Here is a 20818-nt window from a genome sequence, read left to right on the forward strand (position 1 = left end):
CTCCGCTGTGCTGCCGAAGATAAGCTGATCGAGATTAAGCGCAGCTTTTCACCGTGATAGCTGTACAGAAATATGGCGGCCTTGCTTGATGACGTCGGAGCAAACCCCCCTTGTTAGAAAGGGCGACTAAGACGCACAGCCGAAGCGTCGCCTCAGAGATCGGGCCGCGCGCGCTGTCCGCCCGATCTCGGAGGCTATATATATATGACCGAAGGCACATAAGTGTGGACACAAAGCTGCTTTACTACGACAAGGGTAAGAAGGGGGACAAAGACGTCGCGGCCAAGCCCCGAAGCCCGTAACGGTAGGCTCGCTACCGCAGCTTCTTGAGGTCCCTGACGACGCCGACGAGCAGGATGCAGCCGTCGCCGGTCCTTCGCAACACGAAGAGGAACGGGCGCGTCAGCTCGAACTGGACGTCGGCCGGCAGGACGGACGGCGACCTGGCCAGCTGCAGCTTCTCTTCCTCGCCGAGCTTGTCGACGGGCAGCGTGGGCACGGGCCTGCCTTCGTCCAGCACCAGCGTCGCCTTGTGCAGCAGGTCGCCGAGCCGCACTTCGGCCCCGGGCGCCAGCTTGGTGAACTCGGCGCTCGGCATGAACGCCTGCTTGACGCCCGCGCGGATCAGCGTCGTGTTCAGCGAGTACCTGCGCCACGGGGAACGAGGCTTTAGAAGGAGTGACGTTTATACGTAACGAAACCGCGCGGAGAGTGCGCCTTCGAGCGGGGCGTCGCGTTAGGCTTAGCTATTAGAGAGTTTTAGAAAATCGGAGCCGCACGCCAAAACCAGCGGGTGCACCTTCGAGCCGCACGTCGTGTATCTATAGGCTTCCGTATAAGGGAGCTTTAGCAAAGTGGAGGTGTATATACAAATTATATATATATGTATACAACGAAACCAGCGGGTGTATAAACCTTCGAACCGCACGCCACGTTAGGCTTAGGTATTTTAGTTTTGCCAAAACAGATGCATATACTAGTGTAAGCATATATAGTATAGGAATAGCAGCAAGCGGTATATACACGTGAGCATTTAACGCCCTTGGAACATTCTTCATTACGCGTTGTGCCAAAGTGTTGCGCTTCAGGTGTGCCGGTCACCGTTAAACCTAGCACGCCTCTGCTTCCCCGGAACTGTCTGTTTAAGCGGTGTGACATTCTTGCGCAGGGATCGACAGGTTTACTGATTAACGCAGTCAGTGTGCTTCCGCTTTCCGTACTAGGTGTCTTGTTAAGAATGCGTTTCCACTCTTGTCCGATAGCGGTGACGAATTTTCCGGTGCTGCTGGATACCTAATTTGGCCAAACGTGGAGTTTATGGTGACGATGATTGTTATGGGGTAACTACGATGATTGTCTTATGTGTGCGGCTGAAAACATTCTCGGACGGTCGTGATAACGATTGTCCTTTAGCATACTGGGTGCACGTGTAAGTTTAGCTGATAACGGACTGAGTGACCGAGTGATATCTCCAGTGGACCTTCTCTTCTTTTAATCTTTCCGTCCCCCTTTCCCTTTCCCCAGTGCAGGGTAGCCAACCGGGCTCAGTCCTGGTTAACCTCCCTACCTTTCATTTATCATTTTCTCTCTCTCCCTCTTAGATGATAATGACGATGTAATCGTCGTTGGGCTGCTATATAGGCACCTAACCTGCCTCAATTTGACGTCCTGCTGGCTGCTGGCGGGCCTTGTTGTACTAGGAACGACGATTGGAATTGTACAGCGTGCTTATCTGACCTCGCTAGTCTGGCAATGACGATGACGATGATTTGAGTTTGCTGCAAATGTTGTGACGTGGGGTCATTTAGTTCGGCCGAAAACGGGCAGTATTATAAAGATTCTTTGTTGCGGCAGTAGTGGCGATTTTCGCGTATTTCTGGAACGCATATATCGCGAAACCGGTGCGATTCTCACTTTGTTCTCAAGTGACTGTGCCTTGCTAATTCATCGATTACAATTTGTCATTTACAACATGTACCGTAAACTACTTTTTTTTTGTTAGCAAATTGTTAATGTGTGGATTAGGCATTTTTGACATCTCGTGAAGGTATAATGTCCGCCACTTCGGTTAATGCAGCCCCTGGAAACGTGTTATCTGCAACGGGCGATCTTTAAGTATTCTGTTTAGTCTAAAAGTCGTAAAGATCAAACGCATATCTTGGAGTCTATGTGAAGCTAAGTTTTCTTGATGCGGTTACGTGCTATAAAGCTGTTAATCTTCTGCAACTCGTTTTTGCAGCATAGCGATTAAGTGCCCGCGTGGCAAATCGGCAAGACGCGGACGCCCCCACAAAGCGAACCACGTGTTCCTCGCGGAATACACCGCCTCGGGCATTCAGGAATGATAATCAGGATGGAGCATCACGTCAAGCCGCAAGCCTCGACGAGCGAACCTTCCGTGAAGTCATATTCCCTCCACTTTTTCCTACGCAGCGTCGTCGGCCCAGCACGTGACCTCTAAGACTAGGCGTATATATTGGTCGAGAATGTTGTGTTACCGGTGGCACTCTTTCATCGAAGCGCACCTGATTGGCTGCTTTGCCGTAAAGCACTACCTGTAGTGCTATCTTGCAGCGATTTGGAAAGCGAACAGTTCACTTGCCTTCGCGTGATTTGTCAGGATCGGGATTTCACTGAAGAAAGGCGCGATATTGAACATTCACGCGATGACAAGCGAGCGGTTGGCTTTCTGAACCGTTACTACACAAAATGGCGCGGAGCGGGAGAGCACTGAAACCTTCCGTGTGCTCTGATCGCGGGTTGGGCTGATTCGTTTGGTATTTCAGTCGTGTCACACAATCAACGCTCCCTCCTCTCCTAGCTAAGGAAGCCGTCGCTTGGGCGTGGATTTAGACGCCACCTGTTCTGGACACCGTCAGATTCTGCAAAGGCGGCATGTTGAGCCAATCAGAGACGCCGTAGCACTCCTCTGAACCAATCGGCGCAGCCAGGATGGCGAGTTTGACAAACACTGCTTAATTTGACAATATCCAGAATAGCATCCTCGGTCATTCGACTCGATGCCGACGATAGCAACACTTGCTGAATGTCAGTAGCGGCGATTTTGACCACGTGGCGGCGCTCTCGAGGCTTTTTTTTTCACTCAGGTGTTAACCCAATGAGAGCCGCAGGTAACGTATACACCTTCCAGAAGCGCTTAAATTTACACTGTAATGTGGATGGAAGCTTCAGCTGGTCAGCAGTCGAGATAAACGAGAGACGTTTAGAGTATTGGTGGGGAAAATGTGGGGAAGATTGACACTACCGAATCTGTTGCACATCTAGCTGTACAACGTATACATGCAGAAGTTTTAAGCAAGAGTAAAACAAAAGCTTTAAGGAGATCAATACAAAATGCTAGAATGAAAAACATGTACATATACAGCACACCCGATTAAACCCAAGCAGGCTATGGGTGACTACTTGTCGCCGCCCCGTTTCGAAGGGGATCTGCCAAGAACATCGTCGTCATCGCACCTGGCCTCGATCCTGACGAGGGGCAGCTCCACGCGCACGTGCTTGGGCTTCAGGCAGCCGGACAGCTTGGCGAGGAACGCCGGCGTCAGCTGCTGCCGCAGGTCGTTCAGTCGCCGCGCCCTGTCCGGCAGCAGGAGCAACAGGGAGGCGGCGCCCCCGCGGTAGGGCAGCTCGAGCACCTTGGCCGCCACGGGGTCCTCGATCTCGGCGTGCATGAAGCGGCCCGCGCTTCGCTCGAACTCCAGCAGCAGCTCGGTGGTCAGGTTCGGCTTGAAGCGGCGCTCCGTCGGGTTGCGCTGGAACGGCGGCTCGAGAAGGCCCTGCGTGGCGTTGGTCGACCCAGAATTAGGCAATGGTCTCTCTCTCTCTCTCTCTCAGAGAGGGATTTGTCATAGCACGAGAGTGACATTTCGTGCATTCTAAGAAGCGGTGGCAACTTCGTTGCACATTGGCAAATGCTAGTCCGTAAATGTGCGCAGTCTTTCATTATAGTTTCGGTCGAAGGGTGAAGCAGTATGACAGCGTATAGCAAGCACGTGAGGCCAGTGCGGCAGCGCGCTTAAAGCAGCACATCGGAGCGTATACCAGCAGGCGCCACAGATGTAGCAGACGCGACGGCGATTCCGCATGCATCGCGGACGCGAGGGCATGCGTCCGAAATGAAGGAAATGGAAAAAAAAAAAATATGGCAGTGGCTTAGCTCGGTTATGCCAGGATATACGTAGCGAAAGCTAAGGCATGGTTAGCCTTGGTTATCTTGATTGCAAGTCCAGGTTAGCCTGGTTGTCTAGCTATGTGGCGGCGTTTAACCAGTCGTTCGGCGCGCTGTTCCGTCTATTTCCTGGTCGATTCGTTTTCTCTTCATCTCGTTCCGATGTCGATTCCAGGCCTCCTCCTGCTTATCAGAATTTTCGCCGTCCATAATGCCGCCTTAACTGTGGTTGCGGCGCACACGAGCTCTCCTTTTCAATCATCCATGTTATCAGGCATGCGACGCAGCTGGTGAAGCCAGCGGAGGCGAGCGCATCGACGAGGAACGTGGATGTGACGTCATACCAAACGGCTATCTTCACGTTCTAATAAAATATCTTCCGTAGTTTCCCTATAGCTTTACCGCAGCAAGCACGCGCTTCGTATTCCTTGGCGTACTTCGCTTTCTAACTACGAGCTGTAAGGCATCCTGACCTCGCTTCGAAAAGTAGTTTCTCTCACTTATCATAAATTGTTTCTTTACCGTTGCCGCCAGCCAGGATATTGCCTCGGGGTCTCTGACTTTGCGTTTGACGTTCTTTGTTGGCATGTTGGATACTATACCGGTCGCATACTCGCTCAAAACGCGCTAAATATGAAAATAGCCGCATGATTACGCGTGCGGTCGCGCGCCATGACGCCAGAGGTTCCAGGCGATAGGCGGAACAATTAGCTTAATTTTACTTAAGTTAAGTTTAGCTTAATGAAATTATTCGTCCGGTTATTCTTATTTTGCGCGTTTTCTTTATAATGCGAAAAATAAAATACGCGGAACACAGCACAATGAGAACAACTGAATCGAGTGTTATAAAACACAGTTATTACATTTCTATAAAAGTTCGTTTCCTGAATTCACTAAATAAAATATTAGTTAATTTGCCTGATATAACTATTGACAGTTCAGTTATGGAAAAAAAAAGTCCTCCTGGTGCGGTTTACGTCACTGCATGACAGAATACCATTCCATAGTTGCGTCTTCGCATGTTCTAGATTTTATTTTCAAGTGCTTGGCTAACGTTATAGCTGGGATACCCTATATGCATACTATGCCACTTGGCAAGAAAAACAGAAAAGACTAAGATGATCTTGCTTACAATGCTGCACGCTCTATATGCTACTTGAAAGAACGATAAACATTCGGCTGTTCGTTAACGCCGCTGTCTGTCCCTTTCTTGCGTTCTGTTATTCTGCGCTGTTTCCGCGTCCAACTCCAGGGCCACACGCAGCTCAGACGGTGGAAACAAGGTATACCGTTCCGGAAAGGGCGTTGGTTCCCGGCTTCTAAACCCGGGCCAGGACCAACTTTTCTTCCTCAAGTGCGAAGTTTCTCTTCTTCTGAAGAAACCTGCACGTGCTTCCTTTGTTACATCGCGGTATATGACAAGTCCAGATGACAAGTTTTCTTTTTTTTTTATCTCGTAAACCTCGCGATGCTTTCCTCCAGCCAGCTTGCGCGATTCCGTCGATTAGTGATTATAGCCGCACACAACATTCAATTTTACATAGCCTGCATTTCTTATATATGCTGGGCACGCGTGCACGCGAAAGGATCGTGATGAAGTGGGGAAACCGATGGACTCGACGATTTTTCTTTTAGAGGCGACCACATCGAGCCAACTGACAGTGAAGTCACAAAAGCATATAGGAAATTACCTGTTGTTTGTTCTTTTAAAGACTGAGATGTAGAAATGAGAAGGGGAAATGAAAGCGGACAAGAAATGAGACTTCCCACCGGCGAGAGCGGATGCCCACAGTTTCCGCATTACACGTGCGATGCTCGACCGTGTCGAGCTACAGTTGGTGGTCTATAGCGACGCGATGCTCCATCGACTGAGCTGCATTTCGTAGAGCTTCGCGCGTGTATAAGTTCGCGCTAATTTGGGTTCCGTTCCCATTCAGCGGCAATTTTTTTTTCCCCTCGTCCGCTCTCATTTTTCATTACGTTATTATTTCTACGTTTCGATATAGAGAAACCGGCTGGTAATTTCCCCTGCGCTTTCCGTGGCTTCATCCGTGGTCGCGTAGTGGCTACAACATTGCGCTGCTAATTAAGCCCGAGGGGCCCGAATCAAATCCCGGCCGCGGCAGCCGCATTTCGATGGGACCGACGAAAAAAAGAGAGAGACGCCCGCTGTTGGAATCGCACCGCTGGCACGAGTTGTTGGGGTCTCGGTGCTGACGCCCGTTATTGCCGATGGGTCGCAAGCCCCAAGGGTAGCGTTGGCCTGGCGGCCTGGGGCACTGGAAGCATCTGAAGGTCCCGGCAAAGCAAGAGAAGACTGGTAACAGAACAACTTGTTTATTCTAACATAGCAAAAGAGCGGCCGGTCAGGTCGACCGAAGTGGAGAGACGGGAGAGCACGTAACTCAACAGTACAAATCGGAGCCTCTCCCCTGGCGTCCGGGGGCAGCTGCTCTTATACCCTCGGCGTCGCGGTCCAAAAGAGAAGGTCACGGGATGAAGGTCACGGGACGGCGGAGCATGACCCCACGACGGCGCGAACTGTCGAGCCGAGAGACCTGCTGAACCGAGTGTAGTGACGCATCGCCAACCTTCACTTGGGGAGCTCCGCTCCCCTGATGCCGCGCTTTGACAAGCGTGGGCACACACACACACACACACACGAAGACACGTGGCACTGAAACACGCCTGGACACGCTTGGCGGGTAGGCGTTGCGGCCGCGTCGGACGGGCCAAAATGTCCGCCGCTTTGAACAAAGCCCCGGCGTCCGTTGCATCCGCGCCGGCATTACCGCGCGTTGTAGGCGAAACGTAACACCGCGTATACCGGTGTGGTGGGTGCACGTTGAAGAACTCCAGGCGGTCAAAATTAGAGAGTTTTAGGTTAGGGGACGCAAGTGGCTTGCGTACGCAACAACTGTAGGGCCCACTGTACTACGCATGCGCAGTACCGTCGCCCTTGGCTCTTGCGTACGCAAGCCTCTTGCGTCCCCTAACCTAAATCTGTCCATTAATCCGGAGTCCCCCACTACGGCATGCCTGATAATCGTTTTGTGCTTTTGGCACGTAAAACCCGAGAATTTAATTTTGGTTGACTTCATGGTCCGTTCGTTCGATGTGTCTAACGGATATATCACGTGATGCACGGATATATCCCGCGCCCCTCTTTACGAAATGAAGAGATGAAGGTGAAACATACCGCATCTTAGCGTATATAGGTTGGCATGTTGCTGCTGCATTCGGGAATTTCAATTTCAACTCGCTGTATTCCAGACGCACTTCGCGGGCGCGTTTCTTCGTCTGCGACGACGACAGAGTGGCCTATAGGGCACAACTGGAGTACCCTCCTAGGTGACTCAGCTGTGGATGCATCGTTCCGACGCTAAGGAGGGGCTACCGCACATTCTTGATGGGGGCGAAATTCCTAAGTGCTCGTGCACTTAGATTTGGGGGGCTCGTTAAAGAACCTCAGCTGGTCAAAAGTAGTCCAAGAACCTCTACTGCGGTGTCTCTCGTTGCGCTAGTGTTCCCTTAGGACGTATATAAACCCCATTAGCGGTTCAGTCCAGTCAGTCAGCTCGTACTGTCTAATTTGGCCCAGTCTAATTTAGCCCAGTCGCTCAATCAGTCTAGTCTGGTTCAGTCAAGCCTAGTCTTGTCCAATCTAGTCCGTCAGTCAGTACTGTCAGTCAGGTGTAGTCTGGTGTAGTCTCGGTTGGTTGCTCGGTCAATCAAATGCTCAAATCACTTTCGTACAGTTCGGCACGCATCCGACTTCATATGAGGGACGAATATAGTTTACAGTAATTTTGAAACTACGTTAACTTTGAGTTAACTAGAAGAGGACGGAAGGCAATGCGACCTTTTAATGTACTACACAAGAGATCGCACGAGGAACACGTGCCCTAAAACCCCTTAAACTTCGTAAAGTAGCGACTCTCTCCTCCTCCGCCTTCACTCCTCCTTGTTTCTCCTCTCTTTCACGCTCCCTCCTCGACCGTGGCGCCGCCTACACCGAGCGTAGCAACGGCGCCAACATGCCACTCCGTAGACGCTTCTCGAGCAAAAATGGCGCTGATGCACGGCGTGAGGGCCCACGTGATGCTATTAGGCCAATAACGACGCGGCGTCGGCCAGAGCGCGCGAGGAGGAGGCGGCATTCTTCAAAGCGTGGCACTACTTTACGAAGTCTAAGGGGCTTTAACGTACCCTGTAGTGGAAGGCCGAGGCCACGACCATCTTGGTGGTCGGGTCTACGGCGTCCGGCGCCAGGACCTCTCCGATGAGCGGGCTTCCGTCGGCGAAGGCGCTGTTCACGGCGTCCGCGACCTCCTCGGGAGAGCTCGCATGGAACGACACCCGGTGCACGGCACAGCGCAGCTGCGACTTCAGCTGCTCCTGGCAGTCCTCGCTCACGTCGAGGTTTCGGCTCACAAACATCCTGCGCAGCACGGTCGTCGATCGTCCGCCGCGTCCTCCCGAAGGAGTATACTAGCGACGTTATATTTTAGACTTATTTCTCGCGTTAAGACGAAGTCCCTACACCTACGAACCATATAGCGAAATAATACTGACAAGCCTCCCAGAGCGACCGAGATAATTTACTCGATCTATAGACGGAGCTTTTCGACGGCCAGTTTCGGTTTCGTTTCCGTGACTGCTTCGTGACGTGATGACTCAGGAGGTGATCACGTGGGAGAGAGATCGCGACATTTTGAAGCTCGCTCTGGCTCGTTCGGTTGTCCGCTGTGCCGCTACATCGGGTTTCGCTATGAGTAGCAGCATGCACAGACACAACTCGACGACTGCTGCTTACAATTTGCTCTTCTTTCTTTTCTTTGTTTTTCTTTTTTTCAAATTCCACCTCTAGACGGCGCTTGTTCAGACCCGTTGCTACTTCATGCTGTTGCTTTTTTCACTCTGCTTCCAAAGCAGAACAATAATGCTGCCTTACGGAGGCTATATGACTTTAGTTCTCACGTGATCTCTACGTCCAGGATCTCGCCTGCTGTGGCCTGGCCACAACATCACGAAACAACGCGTTGGGACATTTCTTCGTGCAGTCGTTGCAGCAATCAGCCAGCTATTGAAACAAGTGCTTGAATGTTGTCAGGCATTTCAGAAAATCTACTAAATGTAGTCAATCCTTTAAAAAAATGTTTAAAATTCCAGGGTTCTTCCAGAACTCGCAAAATTTTCGGAACATTGAATGCCTTGAAAACGCAATTTCTGAATCCAAGGGTTTTCAAGGTTTTTCAAAGCTTTTCAGAGCGCGTATGGATCCTGAAATTTATTTGGCAGAAAAGAAAGAAAATCTGGGAACAAATTGACAGGACCGTTATATGTTACGGGCATAGGTAACTATACATGGCATAGCTATACAAGTTTTACAGAACAGAGAAAAGGTTAAGCTCATAAAGTCGCAATGCTAGACTGAAAAGCACGTAAATCACATGCCTGATTAGCTCGAGCAGGCTATAGTGACTGTTTGTCACCGCCGCGTTTCTCAGTATAAATCCTCATCTGCCGTCCACAGCTCTACGGTAACCCGGTATACCGCGCACGGATTGCCCAGAAGCTTATACGCACAAGCTGAAGGACCCTCTGCAAGGTTCGTATACCTGTAGGCGAGGGCGGCCTCTGCGTTGGCCGTGTCGCCCTCGAGCGCCTCGAGAGCGCTCACCGTGGCCTCCTGCAGGTGCTCGAGCTTGCCCCCCGCCTTGACCAGCAGCTCGACCAGCTGCTGCCGCGTCTCGCCCCCGGCGCACGCCTGCGACGCCAACAGGGACGCCGCCACGGCGGCCGGACACAGCAGCGCGTTGTGGTTGTCCAGGTGATCGGCCACCTGCGCCCAGGTCGGTTACACGTGCGCGTAGAGAAAGAAAAACAGGGGGCGCGTCGTATGCGAATGCAGGGCCAGTCTCGACCCCTGGCAACATCGAAGACATCGTCGGGGTATACACGTGTTGGGGTAAGCAGCCGCATCGAGACGGAGAGCGCCTGCAATACGGCCGTGGGGGAAGGAGCGGAGGGCGCAAGCTAGGTATAGGAGCGTGACATCGATTCGGCTAGGGAACCCTCTCCAACGTTCGCCCCCCTTGTTTCCTTCGGGGCCTGCCTGCGTGTTCACTCTCGGGAGAGTTGGCCCGACCTTTCAAGTCATCGTTTGGTTCGCAGTGACATTCAGTGACACCCTGGCCGAGATGGGGCCTCCCGCTGCTGTGCGCAGCCATAGAGTTTCATACAATAATTACCAGAGGGAACTCTGGAGCTAGTGTCTACGTGAGTGGTTGTACAATCATGGGAAGTACATGGATTTGCCTAAAGTTCGTCATTCTGGCTTCAAACGGCTTTATGACTTTGCAAGCTCCTCATTTTCAACAATATATTGCGTAGTAACTAATTAAATATACATTATTAAAATTGTGCTACGGCAGGATTCGAACACAGGACCTCTAGCACAGAAACCTGATACTGAAACCATTAAACAACGGACGCCGTGCATCGATAGGCGATGTGAAACGCGCTTATGAATTTCTCGCGGGCATGCCAGTGCCTTGAGACGCTTGGCGCGTGTCGATTTGGGCACCTCGACTAGCTCAATCGTTGCAATTAGTGCTGATGGAGCGTGTTTCGCACTGTCTTCTGCACTTCAGACAGTATAGATTGCTCTGAAATTTATGACAATGAAAGCATATAAAGCGTAGTAAACACAGCCACACCAACGTCTGAATCCACAAGCACGAAGTTCAGACAAATCCATGCACTTCCCATCATTCCCATGGTGGGTCAACGACTGCAGCGCCAGAGTTCCCCTCTAGTATTTTGTAGGAAACTCTAAGGTGTGCCAGCGTTGCCATCTGGTGAAATTGGCCACCAGATTTCGGAAATCTGGTGAAAATGTAGAGCTCCTGGTGGCCAGGCCAACAAACTACTACACCAGACAAAATCTGGGGATATCTGGGGAAAACCACTCTACCGAAATTACCGTCTACTCGCGCTGCTCATCCAAACATTTAACACTAGGTAGCGCCTGCGGCCGCCACGATTCTAAGGCCTATATTTGTATTTGTTTATTCCTCATGAAATCCCTGTGTTGCTGTGCTACAGCTAGAGTACAGTGAACTATAAAGCTTACTGTAGCTAAGGGTTGTGCTAGCGTGTGATGCTAGCGCTGGGTTTCAACGCACGTATATATATAAGTCGTTTCAATAGACGGCACCGGCTGTTCTAGTGGAGGAATGAATTTACCGTGGGAAGCGCGGGAAGAGCAACACCGGGCCATCGGCAATGCGTCAAGTGGCCAGCCAACACACGTGCTGACGCTCCGCTCGTTTCGCTATCACAAAAACCTGTTGCGCAGGCCGTCTTCGACGGGAAACTTCCTGAGGATTCTGCAACATTCTGGGCTAGAATTTTGAAGTTTAAAAATGCCATGGGGGAAAAGCCCTACCAGGACCTTGCATTGTATGCACTGGCATGTCTTTCTTGCCCAGTGTCGAATGCACTGGTGGAGCGTGTCTTCAGTCAGGTCACGTGTGTTAAGACCAAGTACAGGAACAAAATGTCGCTGAAAACTTTGGATTCCATTGTATGAATTCGCACAACGTTGGCCTCCAGAGAGGGGTGTTGCGTGAAGTTCACTATCACAGACGATATGCTACGCAGGTTTCGTTCAGGCATCTACGATGCTCCAAGCGATGATTACAGGCTCGTCATCATCACAGACGATATGCTATGCTGGTTTCATTCAGACATTTACGATGCTCCAAGGGATGATTAAAGGCTTCTCATCGTGATTTTATATACATAATAAAATGAGTGCTTGACCAATGTTAATTCTTGGCCATTTTTGTGCATTTTAAGGCAATTTTATTTTCTGGTGAAATCTGGGGAAACTTTAGCGAGTTTCTGGTGTCGTGCCGACGTTCCAATCTGGCAACACTGAGGTGTGCGCTCTACTCGCCCAATCATCGCGCGCTCGGCGGCTAGAGGGCACCGCTTGCCGATCACGTGGTGGGGGCCTATTTCCTATTAGCTTTCTTTTGTTTCTGACGCGGTAGTGTTGAGGGCCCCGCGTCGCAAGAAATTCCGGCGTCGGCGGCGTTGACCGTGACGGAAAAATCATCCCGAACCACGTGGGCCCTACGCGTGGTGCATAGGCGTCACTGAACTAGTAGAATTTCTCAAAGAAGATGAGCCAGCAAATTTGTAAAGTACGACTTACGCACAACCTACACAGACATGATAGCGTTGGATTGCAATTTGAATATACGAAGAAAAAAATTCCGTTACGCGGAATCTTTGGCACGTAGAAGCGAAAAATTGGGGAGAAGTGCATGATTGTATTGCGCTTATAGTGTTACACTGACGAACATAAGGGACAAGACGCGGACGTGATTGCATTACGTGCGTCCGCGTCTTGTCCCTCATGTTCGTCAGTGTAACGCTATAAGCGCAATACAATCATGAACGTCCACCAAGTAGCCCCGTTCATTGCCTTACTAAAGAGGGGAAGTGAACAGTTCAGTAAACGTCGAAGCAAGCACCATCTATACCACCGATTCCCCGCGTATTATAGGTAGGATCCGCCGACGTTTTCAGAGTGCCGCTGCCATGTTGGCACATATTATACCTGCTGGAAGAGCGCGAGGCCGAGGTTGTTGAGCGCCTGGACAGCCGCGGAGCCGCCGGTCGCTTCCCTGGTCGCCTGCAGCTGCTGGACTCTGGCGCCGGACACGGTCTTCTTGGTTTCCACGGGCGGCTGGCCCAGCGCCGTGCCACTCATGTCTTCGCCGCGGGTTCTGTTTTCTTTTACCACGGGTTGGAGATGAAGAACTCTGGCCGTGCGCGACGGGCTTTCAGAGGGCGCTAGATCGAACAGGCGCCACCGGTGCCTGGGGAGCTCGCGGTCTTTTTCGGTTTTGCTCGGCGTGCGGAACGGGACCCGCTCCTTCGATCTTCTTCTTCTGTTTGCCGACCTCGCGAGGATGGTGCACGCGTGGCGCGCCCGTTGCAGTTTTAGCCGCGATGGTGCTGAGAAAAAAAGGGGCAAAGATAAATAAAGAAGCTCCAAGTATGGTGCCCAAGGGTTGAAAGAAAGAGAAGGAAGGTGGTTCGATAATTCGCTTTTGAGAGCGAAGGAGGTGTATAGCCGCGATAACCTCGAGGTTTCCTTTCGAAAACGTATAACCCGGAACTGATAATTTAAGTTAATAATTTCATTTCGCGCTTCGATTCTGGTACTTATAGGGATGTTTGCGCCGCCGTCCATGATTTCATTATTGTTTGCGAGCGATTGCCCTGTAAAATTTGTTTGATTTATTATATTTTTATTATGGTTGCCGGCATATATAGAGTTTCTCGCAGTATTACCTAGGGGGAACTGCAGCGCCACCATGTATGCGAGTTTCGTAACGGACGTTGTACCGCGTCTTGGCTATGCCGATGTGTACACGAGAGACCGATGCTCATTGTCTCGAACGTGCCTTCGCCTAGAGCGGGGCTGCTCGTACAAAGCGTTCGTAAAATGAAATTCTCATTGGGATGTCTTCGTTGCACCCGCAATACATCTCTCAATAAAGTTTTCGCACCTCCAAACGCGTGTTGCAAGCGCTGACCGACACGTCATAAAGCGAGCGCAAACCCTATAGCTATCGTCTGTCCTCTGCAGCTTTAGCGGACCGCCGATACTTTTCACGTTTCGTATGTAATTGTACATCCAAGCAAAAGAGTCCTTACGAATAAATGAAGCGTGTTTTTCGTAATGCTAAAGAAGAAAATTACAGCTCTTTACGTGTTGGCTTCGTAGGGGATTGAACCATGGTGACGGGCAGAACGGTGCTAGCTAACCAGGCGCGCCTTCAAAGAGTACGATTCTAAGCCACCACACTCCAGCATGCATTCCCATACGTACAACAGCGGCGCAGCGCCAGCTTTTCTCCCTAGGTAATATAGTGAGAAATGCCTGCCGGATCTTTTCAAGACATTGTTTGGTTTGTGGTGTGCCTTTTAATGGACGCTCTCGTGCACGATCGACCGCGGTGCGTTCTCTCTCGCGTTTGCCCGACAGTTGTGCGCATGCGTGAGTTGCGAGAGAGACATCTGGTGGCTTCTGCCTCCACTTTTGCCCCTCGAAATCCGCCTTTCCCTGTAGGTACTACAGTACTGCGGAGGAGGACGTCCCTTTGCTCCGTTTGTCCCTATGGCCGAGCTGCATTACGAGACAGCGGATAAAGTCTCCGAAGTACGCTATCTCTCCGTTCACGTACTGGAAACGATGGATCGTTGTTTTACCAGTTGTAAAGATCCAACATTGTTTTGGGACGTGCTGCAAAGAACTCTGAAGAAAAAAAACTTCGATTTGAATCCGCATATGCCGTTCGATATTTGGTTGTGCCTGGCGAAGATGGTGTGACCCATGATATGTGTTTGCTGTAATTGTAATGCACTAACTTATGGAAAACAAGAATGCGATGGACCGTATTAATTTGCTGAGCCCACTGTTTTTTCGTTTGTGCAGTTTAGCCGAATGATTGTTCACCTGGAGGTCCTCTACGGCCAAACAGAATCTCGACCGGACTGGTACGCCTCGATTGATCGGGTGTGTGTCGTTGCCTCTCTATTAGGGGGGCAACTAAATGATCGTTTTCTTTATAGACTAGAGTTCACACAAATCTTCTTTCTAATGTGGTATTTACCACTTAAGGTTGTGTAGCTTCTATACACTCTTAGCTCGCTGTAATAAATACGATGTTTGAAATAAAATTTAAAAAAAAGCGCGATAGCATTGCGCTCGTTACTGGGAGGTCCTCGCTTCTAATCGCACGTCCGATCAACTTTTTTTTCTTCTTTTCTTTTACTCTTTTTGACACGGCTACTTGAACGGCGTCTTGCAAAAAAACTCCCATAACATCGACTTTTCTGACTACACGACGTCATCCAGAGAGATAGCACGAAAGAACGCGATGGTACAAAAAAAAAAAGAAAAAAGGCTACATTATCCTACTCCTAACCCAAGAAAACTGATCGAGAAAAAGAAATTTAAATAAAAATGACGCTACCACTGCGTGCGACTGCCCTCTCTTCTTGTTCTTCTTCTCAGTGATGCGGCGTAACGCTCGACTTCGATTATACCACGCTTGTCACCTCGCTTTCACGCCTGTGGAAACCGCAGCGCAGACGGCACGGGCGTGTTGCGCTGCGTTTTTTTTTTTTTCTTTTCTTTTTTATTGCGCTCGTTGTTTATCTATCGCGCGTTGTTCGTTTATTCCTTCCTTTCAGCGCCTTTCCCGACCATCGACTCCGGGTAGCAGCTGCTGTTTTAGATGCCGCAGACACTGCGGGCTTTGAGCTAAGCCCTGCCACCTGGTTATTATTGGCTATGTATAGTATAATCGCGGTCTTTGTTTTGTCCTTGCGACCAATAACTCACGCCCGCGCTCTGCGAGATAGCTCCGGAATCGAATAGGTAAACGCGAATCGATATAGTAATAGAAATTTCGCTTTGCGATAACGAAATTCGAGCTTCGCTGAAAAGTTAAAACTGTCAAGAAAAGGCAACAATTATTTATTTATTTATTTATTTATTTATTTATTTATTTATTTATTTATTTATTTATTTATTTCTTATACCCTCAGGGCCAAAGGCATTACAGAAAGGAGTCGGTAATACAGGATACAAAGATAATCAATACAGTACAGTGAGTGTTGTTAAAACACAATTTCATCATTCTCCAAAATAAACAAAGGTTGCTAGTGCATCGCGAAATCATTGATTACGTTATCGTTGATCTTATCGTTGATTATCGTAGATTATGCTGCTACTAAAGAAACAAGCAAGATAAGGAAGGCCAAAGAATCGTTCAAAATATTTTACACGAGTAAAGAAAGAGAAACGAGAAGAAAAAGGTTTTAGTATACAAGTTCTTTAAAAAAAAGGGAACATTAACCTCACGAAGCTCGAACACCATTTTACGTCAAAGAAAATGAAGACATTTTGTTCGCACTGACTTCTGGCTATCGACAGTGTATTGGCACAAAAAGAACATGTAAATGGCAAGTAAGAATAATTAGTATGGTATTGAATTAATTGGTTATTGATCTGCTGAACTTCTACAACCGGCACATCCAAAACGCTAGTTATGGGATTATGTCTGTAGCGCTTAAATGAGAGTTTTTTGGGTGACAAATTCAGCCTATCGCAAAAATTATACGTCGGGGTTTGTGGGGCTAAGCAAAGCATTTAGTGAAGCCATAGCGTCTAGTCGTGCAAATAAGAGTGCCAAAGGTCCCCCTTGAAGAAAGAGCCGCGTCAGTGCAAGCGAGACTACTTCCCGTTGAAGGGAGGAGGGAAAGAAGGAAAAACTGGAGAAGGAAAGGCAGGGAGATTAACCAGTTTAGCTCAACCGGTTTGCTACCCTACACATGGGAACGGTATGGGGGGATGAAAGATGGGGAGGAGATATGATAGATAGATAGATAGATAGATAGATAGATAGATAGATAGATAGATAGATAGATAGATAGATAGATAGATAGATAGATAGATAGATAGATAGATAGATAGATAGATAGATAGATAGATAGATAGATAGATAGATAGATAGATAGATAGATAGATAGATAGATAGATAGATAGATAGATAGATAGATAGATAGATAGATAGATAGATAGATAGATAGATAGATAGATAGATAGATAGATAGATAGATAGATAGATAGATAGATAGATAGATAGATAGATAGATAGATAGATAGATAGATAGATAGATAGATAGATAGATAGATAGATAGATAGATAGATAGATAGATAGATAGATAGATAGATAGATAGATAGATAGATAGATAGATAGATAGATAGATAGATAGATAGATAGATAGATAGATAGATAGATAGATAGATAGATAGATAGATAGATAGATAGATAGATAGATAGATAGATAGATAGATAGATAGATAGATAGATAGATAGATAGATAGATAGATAGATAGATAGATAGATAGATAGATAGATAGATAGATAGATAGATAGATAGATAGATAGATAGATAGATAGATAGATAGATAGATAGATAGATAGATAGAGAGCACATAGCACAGCACACACATCGTCACTTACAGTCCGCCACTCTTGCGTGGTACGTTGCGTTTCCCGTTGAAGCGTTCCACACGCTTATTACGAATGTATAGGTATAGGGTGAGCGTCGTCGTCTTGACGTTCTCATAAAAAAAAAAGATAGGCTGCATTTTTCTTTTCACGACGGTACCGCGGGACGAAGTGTGACGTGCTGGCCACAAAGCGATGCGATAGGGTAACGATGCCCTGCGGTGGTGCAGGCTGCAGTCTATTGCTGTGCCGCGAGCCTCTGGAAAGTCCAACGCGATTCATTCAAAAAGAAAAAAAAAGCTGCAGGCCGTTTCACATTTTAGACGATGACCACAGCACGGTTGAAGGCGTGTTCCACATCCGCCTCCATGGCCGCGAGCGGGGTTGGCTAACACTCCCAGGGCTATAACTCGAGTGCACTTACGCATATACACTCTAAACAAAAGTTTACATCCTTTGGGGTGTATATCTGCCACACGGCGATAATCGCCATCTGCCTTGCTTGCGCTTCCTCTCTTGAAAACTCGGCGCTCGCTACTTTCCTGTCGAGAGTGCATGTGTCAAGCTGATAACGCGTGATCCGTTCGTGACTAGGAAGTCCCGGGCTCTCAGCGTTAACGAAAGGAAATGCGGGCAACACAGATGACGATTGTCGTTTGGGGACAAAATACAACCCAAAGGGTGTGAACTCTTTTAAGAGTGTACCCCAGAATCGCTCTAAACACAGTTACACCCTTTGGAGTGTATATCTGCCACACAACAATAATCACCATCTGCCTTGCTTGCGTTTCCTTTCTTGAAAACGCCGCGCCCGCTACTTTGAGTGAATGTGTATTGTTTAGTGGCGCAAGGGCCAGCTATGGCCAAAAAGTGCCAAGACAGGCCCGCTACTTTCCTGTCGGGAATGCTATGTCATGCCCATAACGCGCATGCCGTTCGTTGCTGGGAAATACCGGGCTCGCAGCGTTAGAGAAAGGAAATGCGGACAATAGAGATGACGTTTATCGTTGTGGGGCAAATATACACCCCAAAGGGTGTAATATTGTGTTAGAGTGTAGAGTACGGCGGCGGCTGCCCAGCTGAGGCTCCACTGGCATACAGGCTTTGGCTTTGGCTTCCGCCTGCGGAAGGTTGTCTGTACGTCCACCTTCGTTTCGCTTTCCCTCATTATTTCTGCATTCCAATTAAAGTTTACCCGGTGCTTTCCTTTTCTTCATGAGGTTAAAACTAAGGCTTCATTTTTTCTAGTTTCATTGACTGAGCTGTGCGCCTCTTTCGTTGTGAAAACTGTGTAGCTCCCTTTCTTTTTCGTTTTTTGAATACACGGTGATAGTTCCGTCGTTGTAGTTATAGCAACTTAATATATTGTTGTTTTCTGCAACTGTTCTAATACGGCTATGTATAACCAAGTATGTAAATGCCTTCCTTGCCTTCCACCTGCAGTAGTTTGCTTGCTTCATCAATTCACCTTGCGCCGCCGTCTTCAGCAACTCGTGTCGCCGCAGCGCTGTTGTTTATACTGGTAAGATCAAGTTTCATAACATTGATAATGACACCGGGCTGCGTGGAGATAGTCAAGTGGCACAATGCTTACGCATGTACTTAGACAACTCCCAGAGGAGTTCCTGCGTGAATTTTTTTTTTATTGTGTACTCACTTTACAGCGTCGAACAGGGCACAGCTCTTCCGTCGCTCTACTCTGTACGGCTTTGAGGGGAACCAATATAGAACGCACGTCGGGATTGTGACCCTCTTGTTCATGGCGATTCCTCATCCAGCAATAACGGAGGTTACGACTCTTCGGGTACCAACGCGCAGCTAGCCGTTGTCGCGGTGGCACGGTTTGCTGGAAAGCAAGGTGTGCTTGCTTTGCAGGACCTATGTTACAGGCGGTAGCGCACAATGTGGTGTGTGCGCTACAAGGATTTCTTGAGGCCGAAAAACTATGAAGAAAACGCGAAACAACACATAAAACAAGCGAGAGTCGCTTTACTCTAGCGTCGTCGTATCTGTACCATCTGTACTACTCGGCCAACTTCTTTTTTTCGCCAACAGGTTGCGCCACAGGACGTTCAAAACTTATTAGGTGGATGGATGCTATGAGCGTCTCCCTTGAAATGGGTTGGTGGGCTGCACCACGCTGTTGTTCTTGTTTTGCCTAATGTCCTACGTATATTTTTGAGAAAATACACAAACGCGAAGAATTCCCAGCATCAAACTTTTTTAATCGTTACTGGGAATTCTGTCTTTGTACGCCTCCGTTCTTTCTGGTCTCCCTAATTTAGGAGCATTGGATTGGATTGGATTGGATTGGATTGGATTTAGTGGCCTTCCCCTTTGTAACGGGTGGGCATCGCCTTGAGAAAGTAGCGATGCCCTGGCCTTGGTAGGTAACAAGGTAGCATGCAAATGGCACTCAGCGCCATCTGGCAGAGGGCGCGGTAATTAGATGGCGTGCAAATGGTTAGATTCAATGTTGACTGACAACAAGCCATTATCGCCACCCTCGTAGTTAGATGACATTTGGTGGCGGCATGGCAGAGTGGGACAGCGACACATACTCACATCCTTCCCCGTTTACGGCTACTTCCATACGTTTTTTTTTTTATTACAGAGAAGCTGTTTATGGCTAGGCTTCCGTGGATTTTTCGTATCCGCCAACAAATCTGCGTGTCAAAACTCAGCCCCCTAATTTCACGTAAAATCGCTTCATTCTGTGCAACAGCTTATATGTCTCATAACTTAGATATGCATTTTCAATAAATTATAGGCACCATTCTCAAGATCAGTAATTGTCGGTAGATAATATTTTTTTGCTGGCTTACGGAGGTATGAGCCATTCATTGTATTGCGTGACGGACAAATTTCTCCTTGGGTAGGCATAGAAATGCTTACGCATTTAATAACAGAGGTGATACAAGAATGTGTGCGCGCATCTGTTGTCACGATGAAAACCCATCAAGACAATAAATGAGTTCGTACCTTTGTTCAAAATTATGTGTCACCTCTGTGTCCTGTGCTACATAGTCTCTCTGGTCATCCACCTTCACAGAGTGGAGTGGTTCATGATTGACTATTATATCTTTAGTTGCTGACTATTCTTACGCATTCTCGGCATGACGAGGTATCATTTAGTGCCATCGCCATGTTCGTACGGCATCTACAAGTCACCTAAACGACCGCTTCTTTCTAGACGTGGTTACAAGATGCCCAGATCCCAGATACGCCAAATCCGTCTGAAATCGCCCAAGAAGGTCTTGTCTTCAAACACGCCGGTTGCTCTTGTCGCTTGTGATTGTGCTTGAACATGTCGCCGACGTATGCAGAACTTTCGTAATTGAGCGAATCCGGGCCATCGATATCTATCCCCCCCCCCCCCCCCCCCATCCCAGAAGAAATAACCCCTTATGTAACACTGGCGCGTGCTTAGAAGCCAGATTGCCTTGTACATGCTGGACAACCAGCGCCCGCTATTTCTGGTATTCCATGTTTCGTAAGCTTGTGCAGCAGATGATTGC

The 20818-nt window shown here is 48.6% G+C and overlaps 2 protein-coding genes across 2 annotated transcripts in view; one reads left to right on the forward strand and one right to left on the reverse strand.

Annotated features, from left to right (window-relative positions):
• Positions 1 to 20818, forward strand: part of Hers (Histone gene-specific Epigenetic Repressor in late S phase) — a 262505-nt gene that overhangs the window by 60552 nt on the left and 181135 nt on the right. The window lies entirely within an intron of this gene.
• On the reverse strand, positions 231 to 13148 carry LOC126533913 (iripin-3-like). The gene is made up of 5 exons (XM_050181132.3): positions 12825 to 13148; positions 9811 to 10034; positions 8399 to 8630; positions 3478 to 3797; positions 231 to 647 (listed from the first exon to the last, which is right to left on the reverse strand). The coding sequence occupies exons 1-5, from the start codon at positions 12975 to 12977 to the stop codon at positions 314 to 316; spliced, it is 1263 nt and encodes a 420-aa protein (XP_050037089.3). The 5' UTR covers positions 12978 to 13148; the 3' UTR covers positions 231 to 313.

The sequence above is a fragment of the Dermacentor andersoni genome, chromosome 7 (genome assembly GCF_023375885.2).
Source record: "Dermacentor andersoni chromosome 7, qqDerAnde1_hic_scaffold, whole genome shotgun sequence".
Taxonomy (NCBI): Eukaryota; Metazoa; Arthropoda; class Arachnida; order Ixodida; family Ixodidae; genus Dermacentor; species Dermacentor andersoni.